The sequence below is a fragment of the Ranitomeya variabilis genome, chromosome 2 (assembly GCF_051348905.1).
Source record: "Ranitomeya variabilis isolate aRanVar5 chromosome 2, aRanVar5.hap1, whole genome shotgun sequence".
NCBI classification, from domain to species: Eukaryota; Metazoa; Chordata; class Amphibia; order Anura; family Dendrobatidae; genus Ranitomeya; species Ranitomeya variabilis.
The window spans coordinates 102,235,516-102,260,161 of NC_135233.1; the positions used below are offsets into that span (position 1 = coordinate 102,235,516).

The following is a 24,646-nucleotide window of genomic DNA, read 5'->3' on the forward strand; positions in this document are numbered from 1 at the left end:
GACACTATGCAAGCCAGCACACACTTCAGAGATCAAGCATACAGACTGCAGAAAACCTATAGCTGACAAGGATACCAGGTTAGGAGCGAGTATAAATAGCCCTCCCATCTTGAAAGAGAGGCTAACAACATTAACCCTGAGAGAACAGGACATTAACCTTGTCCTAACCATGACAGAAATCTGTGCCAAAGCAAATACATCCTGAATCCAACCTTACCCTCTCCAAAAAGTCCTTGGACCAACCTCTCCATAGACTTCATCACTGACATCCCATTCACCAAAGTGAAGACTGTTATTTAAAGTGGCTTGGGAAAGTATTCACCCCTCTTGGATTTTACCTATTTTGTAACATTACAACTCGTGTTTAAATATTTTTGAAATCCGATTTGTGTGTGATGCAGTTGGTGAAGTGAAGTGAGAAAAATATAGTCAAAATTATATTTATTGGATCAAATAACTAATTATTGGCATGTACATATATATTCACCCCTTTTGCTATGAAGCCCCTAAAAATTTCTGGTGCAAGCAATTAACTTCATAAGTAGTGTTGAGCGATACCTTCCGATATTCAAAAGTATTGGTATCGGATTGGATCGGCCGATATCCAAAAAATATCGGATATCGCCGATACCAATACCCGATACCAATGGAAGTCAATGGGACACAAATATCGGAAGCGATCCTGAATGGTTCCCAGGGTCTGAAGGAGAGGAAACTGTCCTTCAGGCCCTGGGATCCATATTCATGTAAAAAATAAAGAATAAAAATAAAAAATATGGATATACTCACCCCTCCGACGGCCCCGGCTCTCAGCAGTGCAACAGGCAGCCTCCGTTCCTAAAAATGCAGTGAGTGTAGGACCTGCGATGACGTCATGGTCACGCGACCGGTCACGCGACCAGTCACAAGACCGCAACATCATCGCAGGTCCTACACTCACTGCATTCTTAGGAACGGAGGCTGCCGGTTGCACCGCTGAGGTCCATGGTCCATCGGAGGGGTGAGTATATCCATATTTTTTATTTTTATTCTTTATTTTTTACATGAATATGGATCCCAGGGCCTGAAGGAGAGTCTCCTCTCCTCCAGACCCTGGGAACCATATGCACCGCACACGCCGAAGATGACTGGGAACTTATAGGAACTTCCGATTCCGATTTCCGATATCACAAAAATATCGGAAGTCGGTATCGGAATTCCGATACAGCGAATATCGGCCGATACCCGATATTTGCAGTATCAGAATGCTCAACACTATTCGTAAGTCAAATGCTTAGTGAAAGTAAGTCCCCCTGTGTGCAATCTAAATGTCACATAGTCTGTCAGTATATACATACAGTATATTACCTTTTCCAAAAGGCCACCGAGGCTGCAACACCATTAAACAAGGGCCACCACTAACCAAACCACACTATGAAGACCAAGGAGATCTCCAAACAAGTCAGGGACAATTTTTTTGAGAAGTACAAGTCAGGGTTGGGTTATAAAAAAAATCCTAATATCAAATGATCCCTCAGGGCACCATCAAATCCATTATCATCAAATGAAAAGAACACAGTACCACAACAAACCTGCCAAGAGTGGGCCGCCCACCATAATTCTTAGCCCTGGCAAGCGGGCATTAATCAGAGAGGCGGCACAGAGACCAAAGGTAACCCTGAAGGAACTGCAGAATTCTGGAATATCTGTCCATATGACCTCAATAAGCCATACACTCCAAAGAGGTGAACTTTATGGAAAAGTGGGCATAAAAAAGCCTTTACTTACACACAAAAATTGTAAGGCTCGTTTTGAGTTTGCCAAAAGACATGTGGGAGACTCCCTGAATGTATGGAGCAAGGTGCTGTAGTCAGATGAGACCAAAATTGAACTTTGTGGACACCTACTGTATTCTCACCCATCCCTTGTAGATTGTGAGCCCTCGCGGGCAGGGTCCTCACTCCTCCTGTACCAGTTATGACTTGTATTGTTCAAGATTATTGTACTTGTTTTTATTATGTATACCCCTCCTCACTTGTAAAGCGCCATGGAATAAATGGCGCTATAACAATAAATAATAATAATAATAATAAGGTAAACGTTATGTCTGGGACCAAACCAACACTGCTTATCACCACAAGAACACCATGTTTTTCATCAGCAGAGACTGGGAAAATGGTCCGAGTTGAAAGGAAGATGGATGGTGTGAAATAAGGGGATATCCTTGAGCAAAACCTGTTTCAGTTTGTCAGGGACTTAAGACTGGCATTGAGATTCAACTTCTAACAAGACAATAACCCAAAGCATACTGCTAAAGCAACACTCAAGTGATTTAAGGGGAAATGTGCAAATGTTTTGGAGTGGCCTAGTCAAAGCCCAGACCTTAATCCAATTGAGAATCTGTGGTAAGACCTGAAGATTGATGTTCACCAGAGGAAACCATCTAACCATCTAACTTGAAGAAGCATGAGAAGTTTCGGCTTGGGGAATTGGCAAAAATCCCTGTGGCAAGATGTGGAAAGCTCATAGAGACTTATCCGAAGAGACTTGCAGCTGTTATTGCTGCTAAAGGTGGCTCTACAAAGTACTGACTTTCGGGGGCTCAATAGCTATGCACACTTTCAGTTATTTTGTCCTATTTGTTGTTTGCTGCACAATAAAAAGAAAACCAAATTTACACAGCTGTAGGCATGTTATTTACTGATGCAAACCCTCAAAAAAAATTGTGAAATTCCAGGTTGTAAGTTAGCAAAACACGAAAAATGCCAATGGGATGAATACTTTCGAAAGCCACTGTAGGTAATGGTTGATTTAGCAAACAGTATGATTTTAATTCTCTTTCTAGTTGGCTAACTCTCAAATCTTAGGTATAGTAAGTTATTTATTAAACACATTGTCTGTCTACATGGGATTGCTGAAAATATTGTTTCAGATCAGGAACTCAGTTTGTTTATAAAACTCGGCATTCTGCAATAAGATTGATAATGAATTGCCCTTTTTATCAGCTTATCACACAGAGACCAATGGTCAGACTCAATGTGCTAACCAAATACTCGAGCAATATCTTTGGTGTCTTTGGTCCATATAAGATACACCAGGATATCAATCCAGTAGCCTTCTGTTTAAAACTTCTCCCCTCCTTCCAGATTTCCAATGTTTTCTACAAATCCTTGCTTAAACATACATATTGCCAATGCACTTTGCTAATATTCCTGCTCATCCTGTGTTGGTTAGAGAAAGTCTGGAGTATGAAGTTCAAATAATCCTTAATCAATGGATATTATTAAGGGGTGCTTGCAATACCTTTCACATTAGAAGGGTTACGTATGAGCCAGAAGAAAGATCTTGGGTGTTGGATAATAACATCAATGCAATGGGCAATGTAATAGGCAATGTTTAGGGACATAGATTCAGTGGTCAGCTAAGGAAACAGTGCAAAATATAAAAGAATATCATGCTTATTTCCCTTTAATATCAGAAGATGTCCAATCTCCAAGAACAGGCATCAACCTGTGGGACCCAACTACACCTATTGTTTGGAGAATTCCTGGGCAAGTTTCGGGAAAACTGTTTAACTCCTTCACGACATGTGCCGTAGAAGTACTGAGCATGTCATCTCCCTCCCTTGGATGTGGGCTTCGGAGCTAAGCCCACATCTTTCACAGCACATGTCAGCTGTTTTGAACAGTTGACATGAGCCTCTAACAGCCACGGGTGGAATCACATTCTACCCAAGCCTGTTAACCCATTAAATACTGCTGTCAATCTCTCACAGCGGCATTTAATGTGATCGCACTGGAAGCGCATCACTAATCCCACATATCGGCACCCGTGTCACATAACCGTGGTTCACCGATCATTTGGAATGACAACCCTGGGTCTGCAGGAGACCCCAGTGGTTGTCATTGCCGGATTGCTATGAGCACCACCCAGCGGTTGGCGCTCATAGCAAGTGAGCATTTCTGCTACACACAGGCGATCTGATCATCGCCTGTGTGTAGCAGAGATAATCAGACAACTGCAGCTTCTAGTCTCCCATGGAGACTATTGAAGCCCACAAAAAGTATAAAACAACTTTGCTAAAAATAATAAAAAAACTGAAAAAAAAAATAAAAATTCAAATCACCCCTCATTCGCTCCATTCAAAATAAAACAATTAAAAAATACACATATTTGGTATCGCCATGATCTATCAAGCTACAAAAATAATCAGATCGGTAAACGGCGTAGCGAAAAAAAAAGTCAAAACTCCAGAACTACGCTTTTGTTCGCCACATCATTGCATTAAAATGCAATAACGGGTAATCAAAAGATTGTATCCACACCAAAATGGTATCAATAAAAACGTTAGCTCGGAGCACAAAAAATAAGCCCTCACCCAGCCCCAAATCATGAAAAATGGAGTTGCTATGGGTTTCGGAAAATGATGCAATTTTTTTTAACAAACTTTGGAATTTTTTCACCATTTAAATAAAAAACAATCTAGACATGTTTGGTGTCCACGAACTTGTAATGATCTGGAGAATCATAATGGCAGGTCAGTTTTGGCATTTGGTGAACATGGTAAAAAAAATAATCCAAAAGACAGTTGCGGAATTTTACTTTTTTGTTGCAATTTCACAGCACTTGGAATTTTTTTTCCATTTTTGAGTACAGTATGGTAAAACCAATGGTGTCATTCAAAAGGACAACTCATCTTGCAAAAACAAGCCCTCACATGGCCATATTGATGTAAAAATTTAAATGTTATGGTTCTGGGAAGAAAAGGTGCGAAAAACTAAAACACAAAAACGAAAAAGTGATGCGGCGTGAAGGGGTTAAAGGGAATCTGTCAGCAGCTTTTTGCTACCTCATCTGACAGCAGCCTGATTTAGGCAAATAGATCATTAATCCAATGGTGTATCACTTAGTTTACAGAGTGTAGCAGTTCTGACACAATCAGAGTTTTTAGATTTAGCGATACAGCAGAGCAGAGAAAGCTAAGCCCCCCCACACTAGGCTCTGTATGTACATAGCTATAGACAGTGTGCTGCTTATCACAGAAGTGGGTGGAGTCGGACCAGAGCTCACAAGCTTCTGTAGTTCAGACAATGATAATCAAAAGGTGATAAAACCTTCAGTCTAAGTAAACAACAATACTGCGAGAGGAAAGGGATAACCGGCACTAAACAACTCTCACATACCTCCACGTGAGCACAGGATTCAGCCTGCGAATAGTTTGCTTCGGCCACCGAAAACTCACAGGTGCGTGAACACCCCCGACAGACGAGCTCAAAGAAGATGAATGGTGGCTCTCCCTGGTCTGTGATTGGTAAAAAAAAATCTTTATTAATTGCATAAAAGAGACATAGAGGTGGGGGAGCGCGGATGACCTGGACTTGTTTATTTAAGCGTAGCGTTTATGCAAAAATGCCGTTGTTCGCATGGTCATCCCCGCTCACCCTGCCTTCATGTCTCTTCTGTGCAATCAATAAAGACGTTTTTTTACCAATCACAGACCACGGAGTGCCACCCTTCATCTTCTTTTCTGTATACTTAAGTAAACAACAGTACACAGCCAGATATGTGACACATCGTAGAATTCAGCGTTCTAACTCCTACCTCATACTGCCCTCAGATTACATAGCAAAAATCTGCTGACAGATTCCTTATAAGCAAACCTAGAAAAAATTGATGCTCTTTTGTGGATAAAATATGGTACACAAATATTGATTTGATTAATCGATAATAAATCTATGTAAAACATCTGCAAAAAAATAAAAAAGTAATAAAACAAAATAAAATTTCCTTTAGTAAAATATTTTTTTTGGTTGTACTTACATTACAGATGATTACATTCATCATGTAATAAAAAAATCACATAAAAGTTATCTAAAAGACTGAAATAACCTAGAGTATTCATTCAACAGGTTACTTGGTGTAAAATGTGAACTGTAGCAAAATAAAAAATATGTATAAACCAAAAATTGTTTAAAAAAGGACCCTAAATAGCCGCCTTCACTTTAAACCATACACTTTGTCCCCCATAAAAGCCAAGTTCTGTGTAGCCTCGGCTCTAATATGACTGAAAATAATTGCAGTTTCTTGTCTCAGCCCAACATAAGAGGAGAAGCTATGGAACACAAAATACTGTTCTAACCTATTAAATATTATGCAAATATTTTATTAAAAGGTTAATATTTGGGAAAACCTTCTCAGTATAAGGCTATGAACTTTTCATTTTTTTTTTATTTGGTTAATATTGCAATTAATAATCTTTAGAGAATCGTCTAGCCTCTGTATACTTCCTTGGCACTCCGTTTCAGTTGAAGATATGAATGATCTAAGATAGGTTACAGAGACACTTTTATCAAACTGTCAAAAAGGCATTGTATCAAAGGGCAGATATAAATCCCAGCTTCCAACCATCGGCTGAAAGTACAAGAAGGAGGCAGGCACTTTTCTATAGAACACTGTCACTTGTTGCATCAATGTTACCATGATGTTAAGGAAAAGCAATAGTTTTAGGTCCAGTATTGTAAATTGTCTCTTCAGAGAGGAAGAGACTTAGACTCTAGTGCCTTCTATTGGAAGTAGCAATCCTAAAAGTCAATATCGACCCTTTAATGAGCCTTGTCATAGGAGTTAGGACAAAAGCCAAAACCAGAATCTCAATTTGCAGGCTCTGTGTTTCGGGGTACAGCACCCTCATCAGTGCAAAATGTGACAAGAGGCAGTACACCGAAACACAGTGCTAAAGGGTCGATATTGACTGTTAGAATTACTACTTTCTATTGGTGGCACTAGAGATCTAGTGCTCTTTCTCTCTGAAGAGACAATTTGCATATTTCCCTAAGGAGCATTGCGACTTAAGAGTCTCCTCATCTCGGCATGCTTGACATGTCACTCTCCACAAGGAGAAACGTGACTGCTTGGATCCAGGTCCAGTGTTGAATCACATAGAAAAAATCAATAAAAAATTCCATTTTCATTTCATCCAGATTTTCGCCCATTTTTATCACATCGTATCGGATCAGTGTATTCACTAGGGCTCAGTAATGTTGCTTCCATAATGACATTACATCACATATCCACTACTGTAGGAAGTTAACCATTGGAGTTCTACAGGGCAGGTAACAGTGCCTTAGTAGAAATGGACTGACCCCTATTTCCTGTGGGACCAAGATGCTTCAGCCTAGTTAGCCTGATATATAATGTCATGACCATGTCTATATGGAGGTGGCCAGAAGTAGACATGATTACTGAAAAAGTTCATCGTGCCTGTATTTGGACTCGTGCACATGACCGTATAAATTAGATAAGTGCTATCCATGGTTTTGATAGCACTCATCCCCATGTTATTCTATAGGGCTGCACACATGTCTGATTTTTTTCGTCAGACCAAGTGGTTCAAGGAATAAGATGCCTCCAAGAATCAGATATCACTCTCCCTTTCAAGTCTAAGGGTCAGTGAAAAAAAATCCAACTGCACTCGGATAACATCTGATTTTCACACACTGATGTCATGGAGAATTTTTAGAAACTTTTTTTTTCTCCCCACCTCCAAGAAAATTGGATCTCATTCTGATCAAACTCTGATCAGTGGCTGATGCATAATCAGACCGGTTATGTCAGATGGAGAGAAAACTGACGTGGGACCCTAGCCTCTTCCCATAGAGCTTAACTGGATTTACGGAAGCAGTGTAACTCTCAGGTTATAGTTAGTGATGAGCAAATATACTCGTTACTCGAGATTTCTCGAGAATGCTCGGGGGTCCTCCGAGTATTTTTTAGTGCTCGGAGATTTAGTTTTTCTTGCCACAGCTGAATGATTTACATCTGTTAGCCAGCATAAGTACATGTGGGGTTGCCTGGATGCTAGGGAATCTCGAGTAACGGGTATATTCGCTCATCACTAGTTATAGACAAAGTACACTCACATCATGGCTATACCTGTCTATATGAGCTCTGGCATTATGGAAATAACCTATACTGCATTGTTAGTAAAACTTCTACTGACTTCTATGAAAGTTACAGTAAGAACATATCATTGTCCGCTTGGCTTTTACAACAACTTGGTCCACCTCCACCTAAGGCAAAAGTAAACTTAGGGAAACACCATAGCTATCTCTGCCTATATGTGATGGCTGGAGGTAGACAGGATGATAAGCGCAGCCTTGTGATAGATAGAACACTCACATAGAGATACAGAAACAGCACAATACAGCCGGCTCAGCAGTTTCCATAGTCTCATCCACCTCTAGTCACTGGAAATGGACAGGTATCTCAGAGATGATTGGCTGAAATGGGAATTCCCTTTTAAAGAGGCTTTTTCAACTCTTATAACATTTCAGCAAAATATGACATAAAATTCACAGAGGTCTAAAGCAGCCAGTTCTCATGGCTTTGTAATTTTATTTATAAAGGATAAAGCCATGGTAAATCTATATTTAAGAGGCAATGCGATTACTCGCTAATCCCACCCCTGCACAGTAGCTCCGCCCCCACACATTACCACACACAATCCCTCCCCCACCACATTACCACACACAATCCCTCCCCCACCACATTACCACACACAATCCCGTCCCCCACCACATTACCACACACAATCCCGTCCCCCACCACATTACCACACACAATCTCACCCCCCACCACATTACCACTAGTGTTGAGCATTCCGATACCGCAAGTATCGGGTATCGGCCGATATTTGCTGTATCGGAATTCCGATACCGAGATCCGATACTTTTGTGGTATCGGGTATCGGTATCGAAACAACATTAATGTGTAAAATACAACATTAATGTGTAAAATAAAGAATTAAAATAGAAAATATTGCTATACTCACCTCTCCGACGCAGCCTGGACCTCACCGAGGGAACCGGCAGCGTTCTTTGCTTAAAATGCGCGCTTTTCCTTCCTTCCGTGACGTCACAGCTTCTGATTGGTCGCGTGCCGCCCATGTGGCCGCGACGCGACCAATCACAGCAAGCCGTGACGTAATTTTCAGGTCCTTCTAGGCATTCAGTATTTTAATTTCAGGTCCTGAATGCAGAAACAGGACCTGAAATTACGTCACGGCTTGCTGTGATTGGTCGCGTCGCAGTCACATGGGCGGCACGCAACCAATCACAAGCCGTGACGTAATTTTAAAAATGCGCGCGTCTCCTGCCTCCCGTGACGTCACGGTTTGTGATTGGTCGCGTCGCCCATGTGACCGCGACGCGACCAATCACAAAGCCGGAACGTAATTTTAAAATACTGAATGCCTAGAAGGACCTGAAAATTACGTCACGGCTTGCTGTGATTGGTCGCATCGCGGCCACATGGGCGGCACGCGACCAATCAGAAGCCGTGACGTCACGGAAGGAAGGAAAAGCGCGCATTTTAAGCAAAGAACGCTGCCGGTTCCCTCGGTGAGGTCCAGGCTGCGTCGGAGAGGTGAGTATAGCAATATTTTTTATTTTAATTCTTTATTTTACACATTAATATGGTTCCCAGGGCCTGAAGGAGAGTTTCCTCTCCTTCAGACCCTGGGAACCATCAGGAATACCGTCCGATACATGAGTCCCATTGACTTGTATTGGTATCGGGTATCGGTATCGGATTAGATCCGACACTTTGCCGGTATCGGCCGATACTTTCCGATACCGATACTTTCAAGTATCGGACGGTATCGCTCAACACTAATTACCACACATAATCCCGCCCTCCACCATATTACCACACATAATCCGGCCCCCCCACCACATTACCACACATAATCCCGCCCTCCACCATATTACCACACATAATCCCGCCCCCACCACATTACAACACATAATCCCGCCCCCCCACCACATTACCACACATAATCCCGCCCCCCACCACATTACCACACATAATCCAGCCCCCCACCACATTACCACACATAATACTGCACCCCACCACATTACTCTAAACAGCAAAAGCACAAAAAGAGGATTCGGAGATCCTCCAAAAATAGAAAAAACAGCAACAAAAGGCAGAGATTCTTACCTGCCTAGGCCTCCAAACAAATGCACTAACAGGATGCAGTGGACCCATGTGGCTGAAATGGAAAAAACACAGGTGCAGCATAACCGATGAGGCAGCCACTCACCAGCTACCAAACTAATGGAGGGGGTGGCTGCTTGGCACATTGCTGCACATAAAAACTTGTATGTGGCGCTGTTCACACAATGGAGATGCACAGCATCCAGGCAGGCCTAGTAGTGACACCCTTCTATTAGATCAGGCGGGCCTGCCCAGCGCTATCCAAATGCACCCCATGTGCACACATAATCCTGCCCCCCACCACATTACCACACATAATCCCACTCCCCACCCTGTCATGATTCCCCAATGGCATGGGAACATCAGAAACACCAAATAACAGACTAGCCCTCGGGTGATGGAAACTCAAGCTGACCGTGACCTAAATCTACCACACAACTAACAGTAGCCAGGAAGCATTCCTACGGCTGCCTAGATGCCATGCGCCAGCCGGAGAACTAACTACGCCTGGAAGAGGAAGGAACAGACCTGGCTTACCTCTAGTGAAATTCCCCAAAGATGATAGTAGCCCCCACATATATTAACGGTGAGTTCAGAGGAAAGGACATACACAGTATGAAGGTAGATTTAGCAAAGCGAGGTCCACTTACTAGATAGAGGAAGGATACAAAAGAGGACTTCACGGTCAGCTGAAAAACCCTTTCAAAAACCCATCCTGAAATTACTTTAAGACTCCTGTGTCAACTCATGACACAGGAGTGGCAATTTCAGTCCACAAGAGCTTCCAGTAACAGGAAATGACAAACTGTAAACTGGACAAAAAATACAAAACAAAAAGGACAAGAGTCCACTTAGCTGATCAGCAGACTGGTAGCAGGAACATGCAACTGAAAGACTCAGGTTACAATGATGACCGGCAAGGAAGTGACTGGAGAGCAAGGCTAAATAGGGAACTCCCAAAACTGATGGAAGCAGGTGAGCTGAGGCAGAAAAGAACACACAAGTCTCCAGTACCACCAGCCACCACTAGGGGAGCCCAAAAAGCGGATCACAACACCACCCCATCACCACACATAATCCCGCCCCTCACCACATTACCACACATAATCCCACCCCCCACCACATTACTACACATAATCCCGCCCCCACCACATTACCACACATAGTCCCACCCCCACCACATTACCACACATAGTCCCGCCCCCCCACCACATTACCACACAGTCCCGCCCCCCACATTGCCACACATAATAACGCCACCCCACCAGATTACCACACATAATCCCACCCCCCAACACATTACCACACACAATTCCACCCCCACGACATTACCACACATAATCTCGCCCCCCACATTACCACACAAGGCTCCATCCCCACACATTACCACACGAGGCTCCGTCTCCCCACATTACCACACGAGGCTCCGTACCCACACATTACCACATGAGGCTCCATCCTCACACATTACCACACGAGGCTCCATCTCCCCACATTACCACACGAGGCTCTGTCCCCACACATTACCATATGAGGCTCCGTCCTCACACATTACCACATGAGGCTCCGTCCCCACACATTACCACATGAGGCTCTGTCGCCACACATTACCATACGAGGCTCTGTCCCTCCACATTACCACACGAGGCTCCGTCCCCACACATTACCACACGAGGCTCTGTCCCCACACATTACCACACGAGGCTCTGTCCTCACACATTACCACATGAGGCTCTGTCCCCACACATTACCACACAAATCCAGTTTGCTTTTGATTTTACACTGTGAATAAAATGTATTAGTATTATTCTGAATTTTAATTATTATTATTGTTATTAACTTCATTTTAAGTTAATTTACCACCTGCGTAAGTGCTATTGAATGTTGTCATTATTTACTTTAATCACTAGCAGCGTTAATTAGATAGCAATGAGCATGCCGAGCGTTAGCTGGCTGGCAACAGCTAGTATATTTATAAATGTCATGTCTATATGACACAAACTTGTGGCCTTCAGAAAAAAACTATGGTCCCAATTCATTCATACGACGGTCTGGATGAGAGGCCTGGTGGAGTCAGATACCCCTGATTCATTAAGTGATGCTCATCAAGTGTTGTGGGCTTCCATGTGCCACGTCACAAATCTTACTCCAGTTTTTGGCTGGAGTAAGATATCTGGCATAAGGAACACCACGGCTTGTCATGAATTAGTCGAGCTGTAGCATCAAGCCCCCGTCGTGCTTCCATCCTTCACCAGCTCTACAAATTTTTGCCGAGCTAGGCAAAACTGGCTTTAAAATAACAAAAGTCGCTAAACTCGACTCTGAGTTGTGTAAAACATATGCAACTTCTCAAAGCTTTTCACACAAGTTTTCTGGCTTTGATAAATCGGTGCAAAAAAGCAGCTGAGCAGAGACAGGCACATACTTGGGAACAAGGTCCTCATCCTTGTACTATAGATCCTGTCGGTAATGAATTGCGAGAACACAGAAGGATCCAAAAACATTTTGTCTGGGCCATTCTTCTACTTTCACAAAAATAGTCCAAGACCACTCAATAAGTCAATAAGGCCATGTGGACATTGTTCTTATGTCACTGTTCTGCGGGACCTGCATCAGGAGAATAGCCCTCCACATTACTATCTCTTGTCATGTGCCATCCACATAATGGCACCCAGTCATACTTGACCACCCAAGCATCATTTCTTGCAGGGAAGTAAAACACTAAACTCTATGCTAAAGATCAATAACTTTCTGCAAGCAAAAGACCCATCTTAGCCAAAGTCTCCATAGCCTTTTATTATCCAATCTACAAATCAACAAATGTTTTTGGAAACATAAATATTAAAAATTGTCTATTTATTCTGTATTTGGACACTTAAGAAACTTATATAAACACCTTGGATGCCATTTGATTGCTTATTTATTGCATTAATTATTTGTAGATCACTTTAAAAATAAGGTCTTTTGCCGGCAAGGTGTCTCTTTTCTGTCTAACTTGCTGTCCATTGCCTGTTGTCAAGTGTAATCCTTCTTTAGCAGCAGAGGCACAAAGATGGATTACAGAAAGTGGGGAGGGTCTTTGTCTCTTTGCTCCTTTGCTCTTGTGAGTCCATCTGCATACAGTCTCAACGGAGAGGCCAGCTTTTACATGGAGCAGCAGAAAGTTATTTGACAATGGAAGAAGCAATGCATGCAATGCATCCATAGTGCTGCAGAGTGCCGAGTAAAAGAAACAGCATACTCAAAATAATTGCATAGCAAGTTGCAGGCTGTAAGAATTGGAAGGGTGTCTTCACATAATACACTATTATTTTTCCCCAATTTTTAACTTATACGGAATGAGTGGAGCCACCTATGGTTTTCTGCAAATTCTGTGTGAAAGCACAAGAATGCTTTCAATAACTGGTATGCAAATTGCTTATTCAGAGAGGAAGAGGACTTAAACTCTATAGCGCCACTTGTTGGATGCAGCAATCCTACAAGTCACTGTTGACTCTTTAACAAGCCTTGAAATGTGACTTAGGACAAAAGCCAAATCAGAATCTCAACTTGAAGACACAGTATTTTGAGATATTGCTCTCGTCAGTACAAAGTATGAGAACTGATTTGGCTAGGTGCGAGGCTCAAGGGTCAATAGTGACTTTTAGGATTGCTGCTTCCAACAGGTGGCGCTATAAAGTTCAAGTCCTCTTCTTCTCTGAAAGGCAATTTGCATATTACATTTCCCAGAGGAGCATTGCACGGCGAATTAGCCTCCTTAAGTTGGCATGCAAAAGCTGGTATGTCACTCTTCAATAACTGGTTGAATACTTAAAAATGTATTTGGGAAGCTGTTATTCCCCAAAGATATACCTGGCTTAACCCCTTAATCCCATATGACGTACTATACCGTCGAGGTGGGGTGGGCCTTAATTCCCGGTGACGGTATAGTACGTCATACGCGATCGGCCGCGCTCACGGGGGGAGCGCGGCCGATCGCGGCCGGGTGTCGGCTGCCTATCGCAGCTGACATCCGGCACTATGTGCCAGGAGCGGTCACGGACTGCCCCCGGCACATTAACCCCCGGCACACCGCGATCAAACATGATCGCGGTGTACCGGCGGTACAGGGAAGCATCGCGCAGGGAGGGGGCTCCCTGCGGGCTTCCCTGAGACGATCGGTACAAGGTGATGTACTCACCTCGTACCGAACGTCTTCTCCCTGCAGGCCCCGGATCCAAAATGGCCGAGGGGCTGTATCCGGGTCCTGCAGGGAGCACTTCCGGGTCGGAGCAGGCTGCAGATGAAAGCTGCAGCCTGCTCCGATGAAAGTATGATCACGGATCTGATAGAGTGCTGTGCACACTATCAGATCTGCGATCTGTGATGTCCCCCCCTGGGACAAAGTAAAAAAGTAAAAAAAAAAATTCCCACATGTGTAAAAAAAAAATAATTCCTAAATAAATAATAATAAAAAAAAAAATATTATTCCCATAAATACATTTCTTTATCTAAAAAAAACAAACAAAAACAATAAAAGTACACATATTTAGTATCGCCGCGTCCGTAACGACCCAACCTATAAAACTGGCCCACTAGTTAACCCCTTCAGTAAACACCGTAAGAAAAAAAAAAAAAAAACGAGGCAAAAAACAACGCTTTATTACAATACCACCGAACAAAAAGTGGAATAACACGCGATCAAAAAGACGGATATAAATAACCATGTTACCGCTGAAAACGTCATCTTGTCCCGCAAAAAACGAGCTGCCATACAGCATCATCAGCAAAAAAATAAAAAAGTTATAGTCCTCAGAATAAAGCAATGCCAAAATAATTATTTTTTCTATAAAATAGTTTTTATCGTATAAAAGCGTCAAAACATAAAAAAATGATATAAATGAGATATCGCTGTAATCGTACTGACCCGAAGAATAAAACTGCTTTATCAATTTTACCAAACGCGGAACAGTATAAACGCCTCTCCCAAAAGAAATTCATGAATAGCTGGTTTTTGGTTATTCTGCCTCACAAAAATCGGAATAAAAAGTGATAAAAAATGGTCACGTGTCCGAAAATGTTACCAATAAAAACGTCAACTCGTCCCGCAAAAAACAAGACCTCACATGACTCTGTGGACCAAAATGTGGAAAAATTATAGGTCTCAAAATGTGGAGACGCAAAAACTTTTTTGCTATAAAAAGCGTCTTTTAGTCTGGTTTCACACTTGCGTTTTTATCTGCATGCGTTTTTTTAAAAAACCGCATGTGTGAAAAAATGCATGTAAACGCGGTAAAACGCATGCGTTTTTATAGAAAAACACAAAAAAACAAGAAAAAAACAAAAAACCCTAACCCTACCCCTAACCTGAAATACGTGGCACTGAAATACGTGGCACTGAAATATACGTTTATATACGTATATACGTATATAAGTGCCACGATATTTCAGTGGCCACGTATATAAGTGCCACGTATTTAAGTGCCACGTATTTAAGTGCCACGTATTTAAGTGCCACGTATTTACGTGCCACGTATTTACGTGCCACGTATTTTTCAGTGCCTGAAATACGTGGCACTGAAATATCGTGGCACTGAAATATCGTGGCACTGAAATATTTACGTGCCACGTATTTTTCAGTGCCTGAAATACGTGGCACTGAAATACGTGGCACTGAAATACGTGGCACTGAAATATTGTGGCACTGAAATATCGTGGCACTTAAATACGTGGCACTTAAATACGTGGCACTTAAATACGTGGCACTTAAATACGTGGCACTTATATACGTGGCACTTATATACGTGGCACTTATATACGTGGCACTTATGACTGTCAGAAAATGTTCAGTAAACGGTTAGGGGTAGGGTTTCAGGTAGAATTGGGGAGTTTCCACTGTTCAGGCACATCAGGGGCTCTCCAAACGCGACATGGCGTCCAATCTCAATTCCAGCCAATTCTGCGTTGAAAAAGTAAAACAGTGCTCCTTCCCTTCCGAGCTCTCCCGTGCGTCCAAAAAGGGGTTTACCCCAACATATGGGGTATCAGCGTACTAGGGACAAATTGAACAACAACTTCTGTGGTCCAAGTTCTCTTGTTATCCTTGGGAAAATAAAAATTTGGGGGGCTAAAAATCATTTTTGTGGGAAAAAAATATGTTTTATTTTCACGGCTCTGCGTTGTAAACTGTAGTGAAACACTTGGGGGTTCAAAATTCTCACAACACATCTAGATAAGTTCCTTGGGAGGTCTAGTTTCCAATATGGGGTCACTTGTGGGGGGTTTGTACTATTTGGGTACATCAGGGGCTCTGCAAATGCAACGTGACGCCTGCAGACCAATCCATTTAAGTCTGCATTCCAAATGGCGCTCCTTCCCTTCCGAGCTCTGTCATGCGCCCAAACAGTGGTTCCCCCCCACATAGGGGGTATCAGCGTACTCAGGACAAATTGGACAACAACTTTTAGGGTCCAATTTATCCTGATACCCTTGTGAAAATACAAAACTGGGGGCTAAAAAATCATTTTTGTGAAAAAGAAAAATAATTTTTATTTTCACGGCTCTGCGTTATAAACTGTAGTGAAACACTTGGGGGTTCAAAGTTCTCACAACACATCTAGATAAGTTCCTTGGGGGGTCTAGTTTCCAATATTGGGTCACTTGTGGGGGGTTTGTACTGTTTGGGTACATCAGGGGCTCTGCAAATGCAACGTGACGCCTGCAGACCAATCCATTTAAGTCTGAATTCCAAATGGCGCTCCTTCCCTTCCGAGCTCTGTCATGCGCCCAAACAGTGGTTCCCCCCCACATAGGGGGTATCAGCGTACTCAGGACAAATTGGACAACAACTTTTAGGGTCCAATTTATCCTGATACCCTTGTGAAAATACAAAACTGGGGGCTAAATTTCATTTTTGTGAAAAAAAAAAAAAATTATTTTCACGGCTCTGCGTTATAAACTGTAGTGAAACACTTGGGGGTTCAAAGTTCTCACAACACATCTAGATAAGTTCCTTGGGGGGTCTAGTTTCCAATATGGGGTCACTTGTGGGGGGTTTGTACTGTTTGGGTACATCAGGGGCTCTGCAAATGCAACGTGACACCTGCAGACCAATCCATTTAAGTCTGCATTCCAAATGGCACTCCTTCCCTTCCGAGCTCTGTCATGCGCCCAAACAGTGGTCCCTCCCCACAAATGGGGTATCAGCGTACTCCAGACAAATTGGACAACAACTTTTGGGGTCCAATTTATCCTGATACCCTTGTGAAAATACAAAACTGGGGGCTAAAAAATCATTTTTGTGAAAAAAAAAAATAATTTTTATTTTCACGGCTCTGCGTTATAAACTGTAGTGAAACACTTGGGGGTTCAAAGCTCTCAAAACACATCTAGATAAGTTCCTTAGGGGGTCTACTTTCCAAAATGGTGTCACTTGTGGGGGGGTTTAATGTTTAGGCACATCAGGGGCTCTCCAAATGCAACATGGCATCCCATCTTAATTCCAGTCAATTTTGCATTGAAAAGTAAAATAGCGCTTCTTCCCTTCTGAGCTCTGCTATGCGCCCAAACAATGGTTTACACCCACATATGGGGTATCGTCGTACTCAGGACAAATTGCACAACAACTTTTGTGGTCCAATTTCTTCTCTTACCCTTGGGAAAATAAAAAATTGGGGGTGAAAAGATCATTTTTGTGAAAAAATATGATTTTTTATTTTTACGGCTCTGCATTATAAACTTCTGTGAAGCACTTGTTGGGTCAAAGTGCTCAACACACATCTAGATAAGTTCCTTAAGGGGTCTACTTTCCAAAATGGTGTCACTCGTGGGGGGTTTCAATGTTTAGGCACATTAGGGGCTCTCCAAACGCAACATGGCGTCCCATCTCAATTCCAGTCAATTTTGCATTGAAAAGTCAAATGGCGCTCCTTCCCTTCCGAGCTCTGCCCTGCGCCCAAACAATGGTTTACACCCACATATAGGGTATCAGCGTACTCAGGACAAATTGCACAACAATTTTTGGGGTCCAATTTCTTCTCTTACCCTTGGGAAAATAAAAAATTGGGGGTGAAAAGATCATTTTTGTGAAAAAATATGATTTTTTATTTTTACGGCTCTGCATTATAAACTTCTGTAAAGCACTTGTTGGGTCAAAGTGCTCACCACACATCTAGATAAGTTCCTTAGGGGGTCTACTTTCCAAAATGGTGTCACTTGTTAGGGGTTTCAATGTTTAGGCACATCAAGGGCTCTCTAAATGCAACATGGCGTCCCATCTCAATTCCAGTCAATTTTGCATTGAAAAGTCAAATGGCGCTCCTTCCCTTCCGAGCTCTGCCCTGCGCCCAAACAATGGTTTACACCCACATATGGGGTATCAGCGTACTCAGGACAAATTGCACAACAATTTTTGGGGTCCAATTTCTTCTCTCACCCTTGGGAAAATAAAAAATTTGGGGTGAAAAGATAATTTTTGTGAAAAAATATGATTTTTTATTTTTACGGCTCTGCATTATAAACTTCTGTAAAGCACTTGTTGGGTCAAAGTGCTCACCACACATCTAGATAAGTTCCTTAGGGGGTCTACTTTCCAAAATGGTGTCACTTGTGGGGGGTTTCAATGTTTAGGCACATCAGGGGCTCTCCAAATGCAACATGGCGTCCCATCTCAATTCCAGTCAATTTTGCATTGAAAAGTCAAATGGCGCTCCTTTGCTTCCAAGCTCTGCCATGCGCCCAAACTGTGGTTTACCCCCACATATGGGGTATCAGCGTACTCAGGACAAATTGTACAACAACTTTTGGGGTCTATTTTCTCCTGTTACCCTTGGTAAAATAAAACAAATTGGAGCTGAAATAAATTTTGTGTGAAAAAAAGTTAAATGTTCATTTTTATTTAAACATTCCAAAAATTCCTGTGAAACACCTGAAGGGTTAATAAACTTCTTGAAAGTGGTTTTGAGTACCTTGAGGGGTGCAGTTTTTAGAATGGTGTCACACTTGGGTATTTTCTATCATATAGACCCGTCAAAATGACTTCAAATGAGATGTGGTCACTAAAAAAAAATGGTGTTGTAAAAATGAGAAATCGCTGGTCAACTTTTAACCCTTATAACTCCGTCACAAAAAAAAATTTTGGTTCCAAAATTGTGCTGATGTAAAGTAGACATGTGGGAAATGTTATTTATTAAGTATTTTGTGTGACATATGTCTGTGATTTAAGGGCATAAAAATTCAAAGTTGGAAAATTGCGAAATTTTCAAAATTTTCGCCAAATATTCATTTTTTTCACAAATAAACGCAAGTTATCTCGAAGAAATTTTACCACTAACATGAAGTACAATATGTCACGAGAAAACATTGTCAGAATCGCCAAGATCCGTTGAAGCGTTCCAGAGTTATAACCTCATAAAGGGACAGTGGTCAGAATTGTAAAAATTGGCCCGGTCATTAACGTGCAAACCACCCTCGGGGCTTAAGGGGTTAAATACCAATAGGGAAGACTTTGAAGATGAATATCATAAATCAATCTTACACATATAAATCAAAGGATATCAAAGTGTTTATACCCCTGTAGATCCTTATTTTGTTTAAAGGCGTTGTCCAGCTTTAGGCCCGGGCCATGTTTACAAGTGCAATGCGCTCAAGTCTCTTCCATCAATACCCAGCACTGCCGCCGGCACTCGGGACCAGATCGTTCAACTGCATAGAAATACATGCAGCCTCACACTTTGGTCCTGAGTGCCGACGGAAGTGCCGGGTATTGATGGAAGAGACTTGCGCGAGTTTCTCGCATTGCTAGCGCAAGTGTGACCCCGGCCTTAGGGTGCAAGTCTGCAGTCAGTCTATGTGAGTACAGACTTGTGGATCCTCACATCGCGTACATTGTGTGCTGTGAGCATTCTCTGATGACGGGAATGGCGTGCACTTGACCACAAGTATGTGATTTGCATACAAGCGGTCACGTGCCAACTAGATGGGTGCATCCTCGCTTAATGCAAGTGTAGTGAGTGAGGCACAGTCTAGTCGGTATGTGGCAAGAAATATGTAAACTGCATACTTGCAGTCACATAACCGCACACTTACAGCGCTTGCACTGTATAATCCTTACAGCGCAGTGCACACTGTGTGAGGACTCACAAGTCTGTTGACACGTAGAGTGACAGCAGACTTGTTCCCTAAGGCAAGACAACCACTTTAATGGTAGAACTTTGACTATGAAGGCTTTTTTACAAAGGGTCCTTAGAAAATAAAGATATGACAGGTTGTCCTGCAACCGGGACCCTCAGAAATTAGCAGTAAGATGTGGATATAGCACAAGTCAGCCATATCCTCAAAAAAGGAAAGTGTTGAATTTAGTAGCAACTCTATGCTCTTACTGCTATAGCCTGAATAGGGGGAAGCCATCTAATATCTCCTTCTCATAACTCATGAATCCTTAGTAGGATATATGAAATTGGATTTACTAACCAGACCACACTTTGAAACCACAGCGAATTTGTGTTTAACTTACGGCTCATCTGCACCAATGAAATATGTTAAAAAATAAATCTAGGCTGCCAACATATTGGTCATGTCATGTCTCACGGGTTGCTCACATTGTACTCCTGCTACGCTTTTAATAGGCAACACAGTGTTTAATAATAGCCTAAGGAGTGCTTTGATGTAATTCATTTTCGATGAGGGTACTTGGCATAGAAACATGGAGAAAAAATTCTCTAAGCTGAAGCTTATCATAAATGACCTACAAAAGTGTGCAACCACCATGGTTTTATCTTCTAGATCATCAAATCTTGGAACCTCCTTCTTCTAATTACTGCAGGAGAGCAGATATCACTTATTTCCACCTGCCTTCCAGTCTGAACTGATGACGGGCACTGGTGGGCAACCTGCTGCTCTTCATCTGTTCGCAACTGGCAGAACATCTTTCGAGTCAGAGTGCAATACCCATTGGAAAGACCCAAGTGGCTTTAAAGCGTTTTACTGAATTCATTTAATAGAGACTATTATATGATATTTAACCTTTTATCTTTGATCCTAGAAATGGTGTCAACACTTACTTGGCATACAATCATCAGTGAACTTTATGGTAGCAACGAGCAATGATCACCAGGACATTATAAGACATATAATTATTTATTATACTTTGCTTATATTGTGCCATCATGGACATTATTATCACTGTTCACATAGGGAATCTGGTTTGTGAGCCCCAATCAGTATGTCTTTGGAGTGTGGGAGGAAAACAGAGTTTCTGGTGAAAACCCACACAAACGCGGGGAGGACATACAAACTCCTTGCAGACGGTGTCCTTGATGGGATTTGAATCCATGTCCCCAGTGCTGCAAAGCAACAGTGCTAACCACTGAGCCAACGTACCGTGCTAACCACTGAGCCACCGTGCCGCCCATGGTGTTATATTTACCCATACTTATCGTCTTGATTTCTGCAGTTCCCTCAGAGATTAGTGGGTGGAAGACGAGATGTTTGAGAAGAGGAAATCAAGCCACAACTTTAGAGTTAATTTTCACGTTGCTGTTTTTTTAATTAGTAAATTGGTACTCTAATTTTCTAAATACTATGGTATGTTTTTTTTTTAACTGATACAATTATATTTGTTTCATAGTTAAAAAAATATTACATTGGTTCAAATGTTCTAGAAGTGCAGATGTAAATATTTATAAATTTCGCAGTATACGTAAATTGCAACTTTAGCATCAAAGATCCTAATCAAGATACATGATCTAATATCAGTGGAAGCATATCGCAGGGCTGCTCATACATGATGCTGGAGAAGACTGTAGCACTGAAACAGTTACACTGGGAATCATTACATCACTGCAATAGCTGCTAGGAAGCTACCACTCAACCCCAGCTAATGTTACCATCAGGAAACTAATCTGATTGAACTGATATACAGTAAGTCCACATCAGATGCTAGCGATGCCTGGCACCTAAGGATATACATTGAGATATATATATATATATATATATATATATATATATATATATATATATATATATATATATATATATATATATAAAACACAGAGATAAGGGCTGACAATTGCACTTTGCACCGAGCTTGAACTGTTTCTTTTGCTCTCATTCATTCTATCTCTGGATTATCTGACAACACAAACACCTTCACACCAGAAACTGATTTCGTTCTTTTAGCTGTCATTGGGTTTGAGAAGAAAGCCCCAATGAATCCTGCCCCTCCGCTGCCACACTGTACCAATGTGCTCCTGACACATTACGTAATGATCAGACAGGGCTGGAGGTGTGGGAGTCACTAAGATGCTGTATTTTTAGACTGCAAGTGAATCCTTTTAACTCTTTAGGGGCTTCAGGAATGAAATTGCTTCTCTGGAAAAAGCAGTGAAATGAGATAAAGAATGGATTCACCTAGAGTTATGAAGCCTGATAAGAAAATGATTAAAAAAAATTAATCTGATTCTTAAAGAGGCAGGAAAAAGATATCTTTGTACCATGTTAGTCAGGACATAGAGAAAATGGTAAAATTTGGGAGTTTCAGTGATTTTTACTTTTTAATGGCTACTAGTTTGCTATTTGTTACCATCTTTTCAGTTAACCACTGAAAGCTATCAACCACTGGGGAGTCTTAAATTTTTAGTATTTTTCTTAAAAGGGCAGCATCGCTTTTAGTTGTGAATCTCAAACCTGGAGAATCAATTTTGCCATCTCTATCCAACATGACATCCACGGTTTACTAAGCACAGTAGCGCCAACATAGTCTGTGGTGGTGTACAATGAGAGAACCATAGACAAGGTGTACGTAGGTATTATGTATTTATATCAGAACATCACTGTTCTCCAGCCCCTTACCTTTAGCCCTCTGATCTCCCCTAGATGTAGCTGCAGTCTCCTATTCACCTCCCGGATCAGATTGCTGTGATCCAGCATAGCACTCATCTTGTCAGCCTCTGCTCTTCGGAGCCGGACAATCAGCTCCTCCTTAGTCCACTTCATTAGCTCCTCATCAGAAACCTTGGCAAGGTCCTCCACTGAACTTTCCCCAACAACCTTTGACATTTTTGCTTAGCACTTTTTCTCCACTTTTTTTTAAATAAAACCCAAACTGTGACTCACAGCTCAATTTCCCAATACTGTGCTACTGGAGGAACCCAAGATTGTTCTCAACAGAGACCAGCGGATCCCTTGGTGACTTCTAGGTCTTGCAAGAAATAAAGGATCCCCTCTAGAAAGTCAATCTTCTTCCAAGCCATTCTATTCACCGGCTGTTTTTTTGCCATCAATTCTTCTGTAGGCAAAGAATAAATCCATAAAACATTAGATTGAAAACCTATAATAAAAATACCATAGTGATCAGAAAAGCAGCTTGTAGGAATCAATTACTTTACTTCGAAGCATCTGCAGGCTCCTCTCATGTCCTCATGGCTATAGGTGTTACTGCAGTAGAAAGGATGGGAGCATGCAGATGCAGCTGCCGGCATGCCTGTGTGGATGCTCTCCGCTGGGCTGCAGTGCTTTTGACTTGGAAAAGAGTTCCATTGCCTGCAGCAGACACAAGACACTCTGGCTGCTGTTGCTGATGCTGAGAATACAGCCCAAGTGAGCTGACCCTTTCCCTTTCTTCTTTGCTGACAAATGTGCACACTGGTCTCGGATATAGGTTTATCTACGCCATCTGCTGGCCACTGTTATTAATTTCGCTTTTAAATATAGCGAATTTGGCTCAACATGGAAAGTTAGAAGGATTTTTTCATATTCAGTGATTTCATGAATTTGTTTTTATGGACAAAACTGGGAAGGGATTAAAAAAAAAAAAAAAAAAAAAAAACTAATGTAGATTTTTTTGCTACAAAATTACCCTCCTGTCTAAATCTTATCCTATGACCTATGTAGCCAGGCTGCCCTGCACTTACACTGTCGACTGCATGGTGGGATTCAGGTATGGTCCTATTTTACATTAGTCTGGCTGGAACTTGTGGTTTCATCCAGATAAGGAGTATGTGTTTCACTCAGGGTGCTGATAATATGTTGTAATTAGCGATGAGCGAATATACTCGTTACTCGAGATTTCTTGAGCACGCTCGGGTGTCCTCCAAGTATTTTTTAGTGCTCGGAGATTTAGTTTTTTTTGCCGCAGCTGAATGATTTACATCTGTTAGCCAGCATAAGTACATGTGGGGATTCCCTAGCAACCAGGCAACCCCCACATGTACTTATGCTGGCTAACAGATGTAAATCATTCAGCTGCGGCAAAAAAAACTAAATCTCTGAGCACTAAAAAATACTCGGAGGACCCCCTGAGCATGCTCAAGAAATCTCGAGTAACGAGTATATTCGCTCATCACTAGTTGTAATCAGTTCTCTACTGTGCGCCATGGACAGGAACACCCCCACCAGCTAACTTCTAGCTGCCAGTTGTAAGTTGTCCTTAGCCTGGTTCATACTCCTGTAATCCATCACTGATTCTTACTGTTGTGTTTCCATCTTTTACCTCAACTTGTATTTAACTTCACAACTGTTTCTTGATTTTGTTCCTGATTTTGACCTTCTGGATATGACTCGACTTGAAGACCCTTGTCTCTGGTGCCTCGCTCCACCGGCCAGCAGACACTCCATGGACATGTAACTAGGAGCTTTGCATATGGACAGATCCTTGTATAGGGGTTGGAGGATTAAATGGAACCTATCATGTAAA

The 24,646-nt window shown here is 41.9% G+C and overlaps 1 protein-coding gene across 1 annotated transcript in view; it reads right to left on the bottom strand.

Moving 5' to 3' along the window:
• Positions 1-23,548, bottom strand: part of CCDC85A (coiled-coil domain containing 85A) — a 556,034-nt gene extending 532,486 nt beyond the window's left edge. The window contains exon 1 of the mRNA XM_077282765.1: positions 22,804-23,548. Coding sequence (XP_077138880.1) covers positions 22,804-23,010 — 207 coding nt within the window. The 5' untranslated portion in view covers positions 23,011-23,548. The remainder of the gene's footprint in view (positions 1-22,803) is intronic.
• Positions 23,549-24,646: the final 1,098 nt, after the last annotated feature.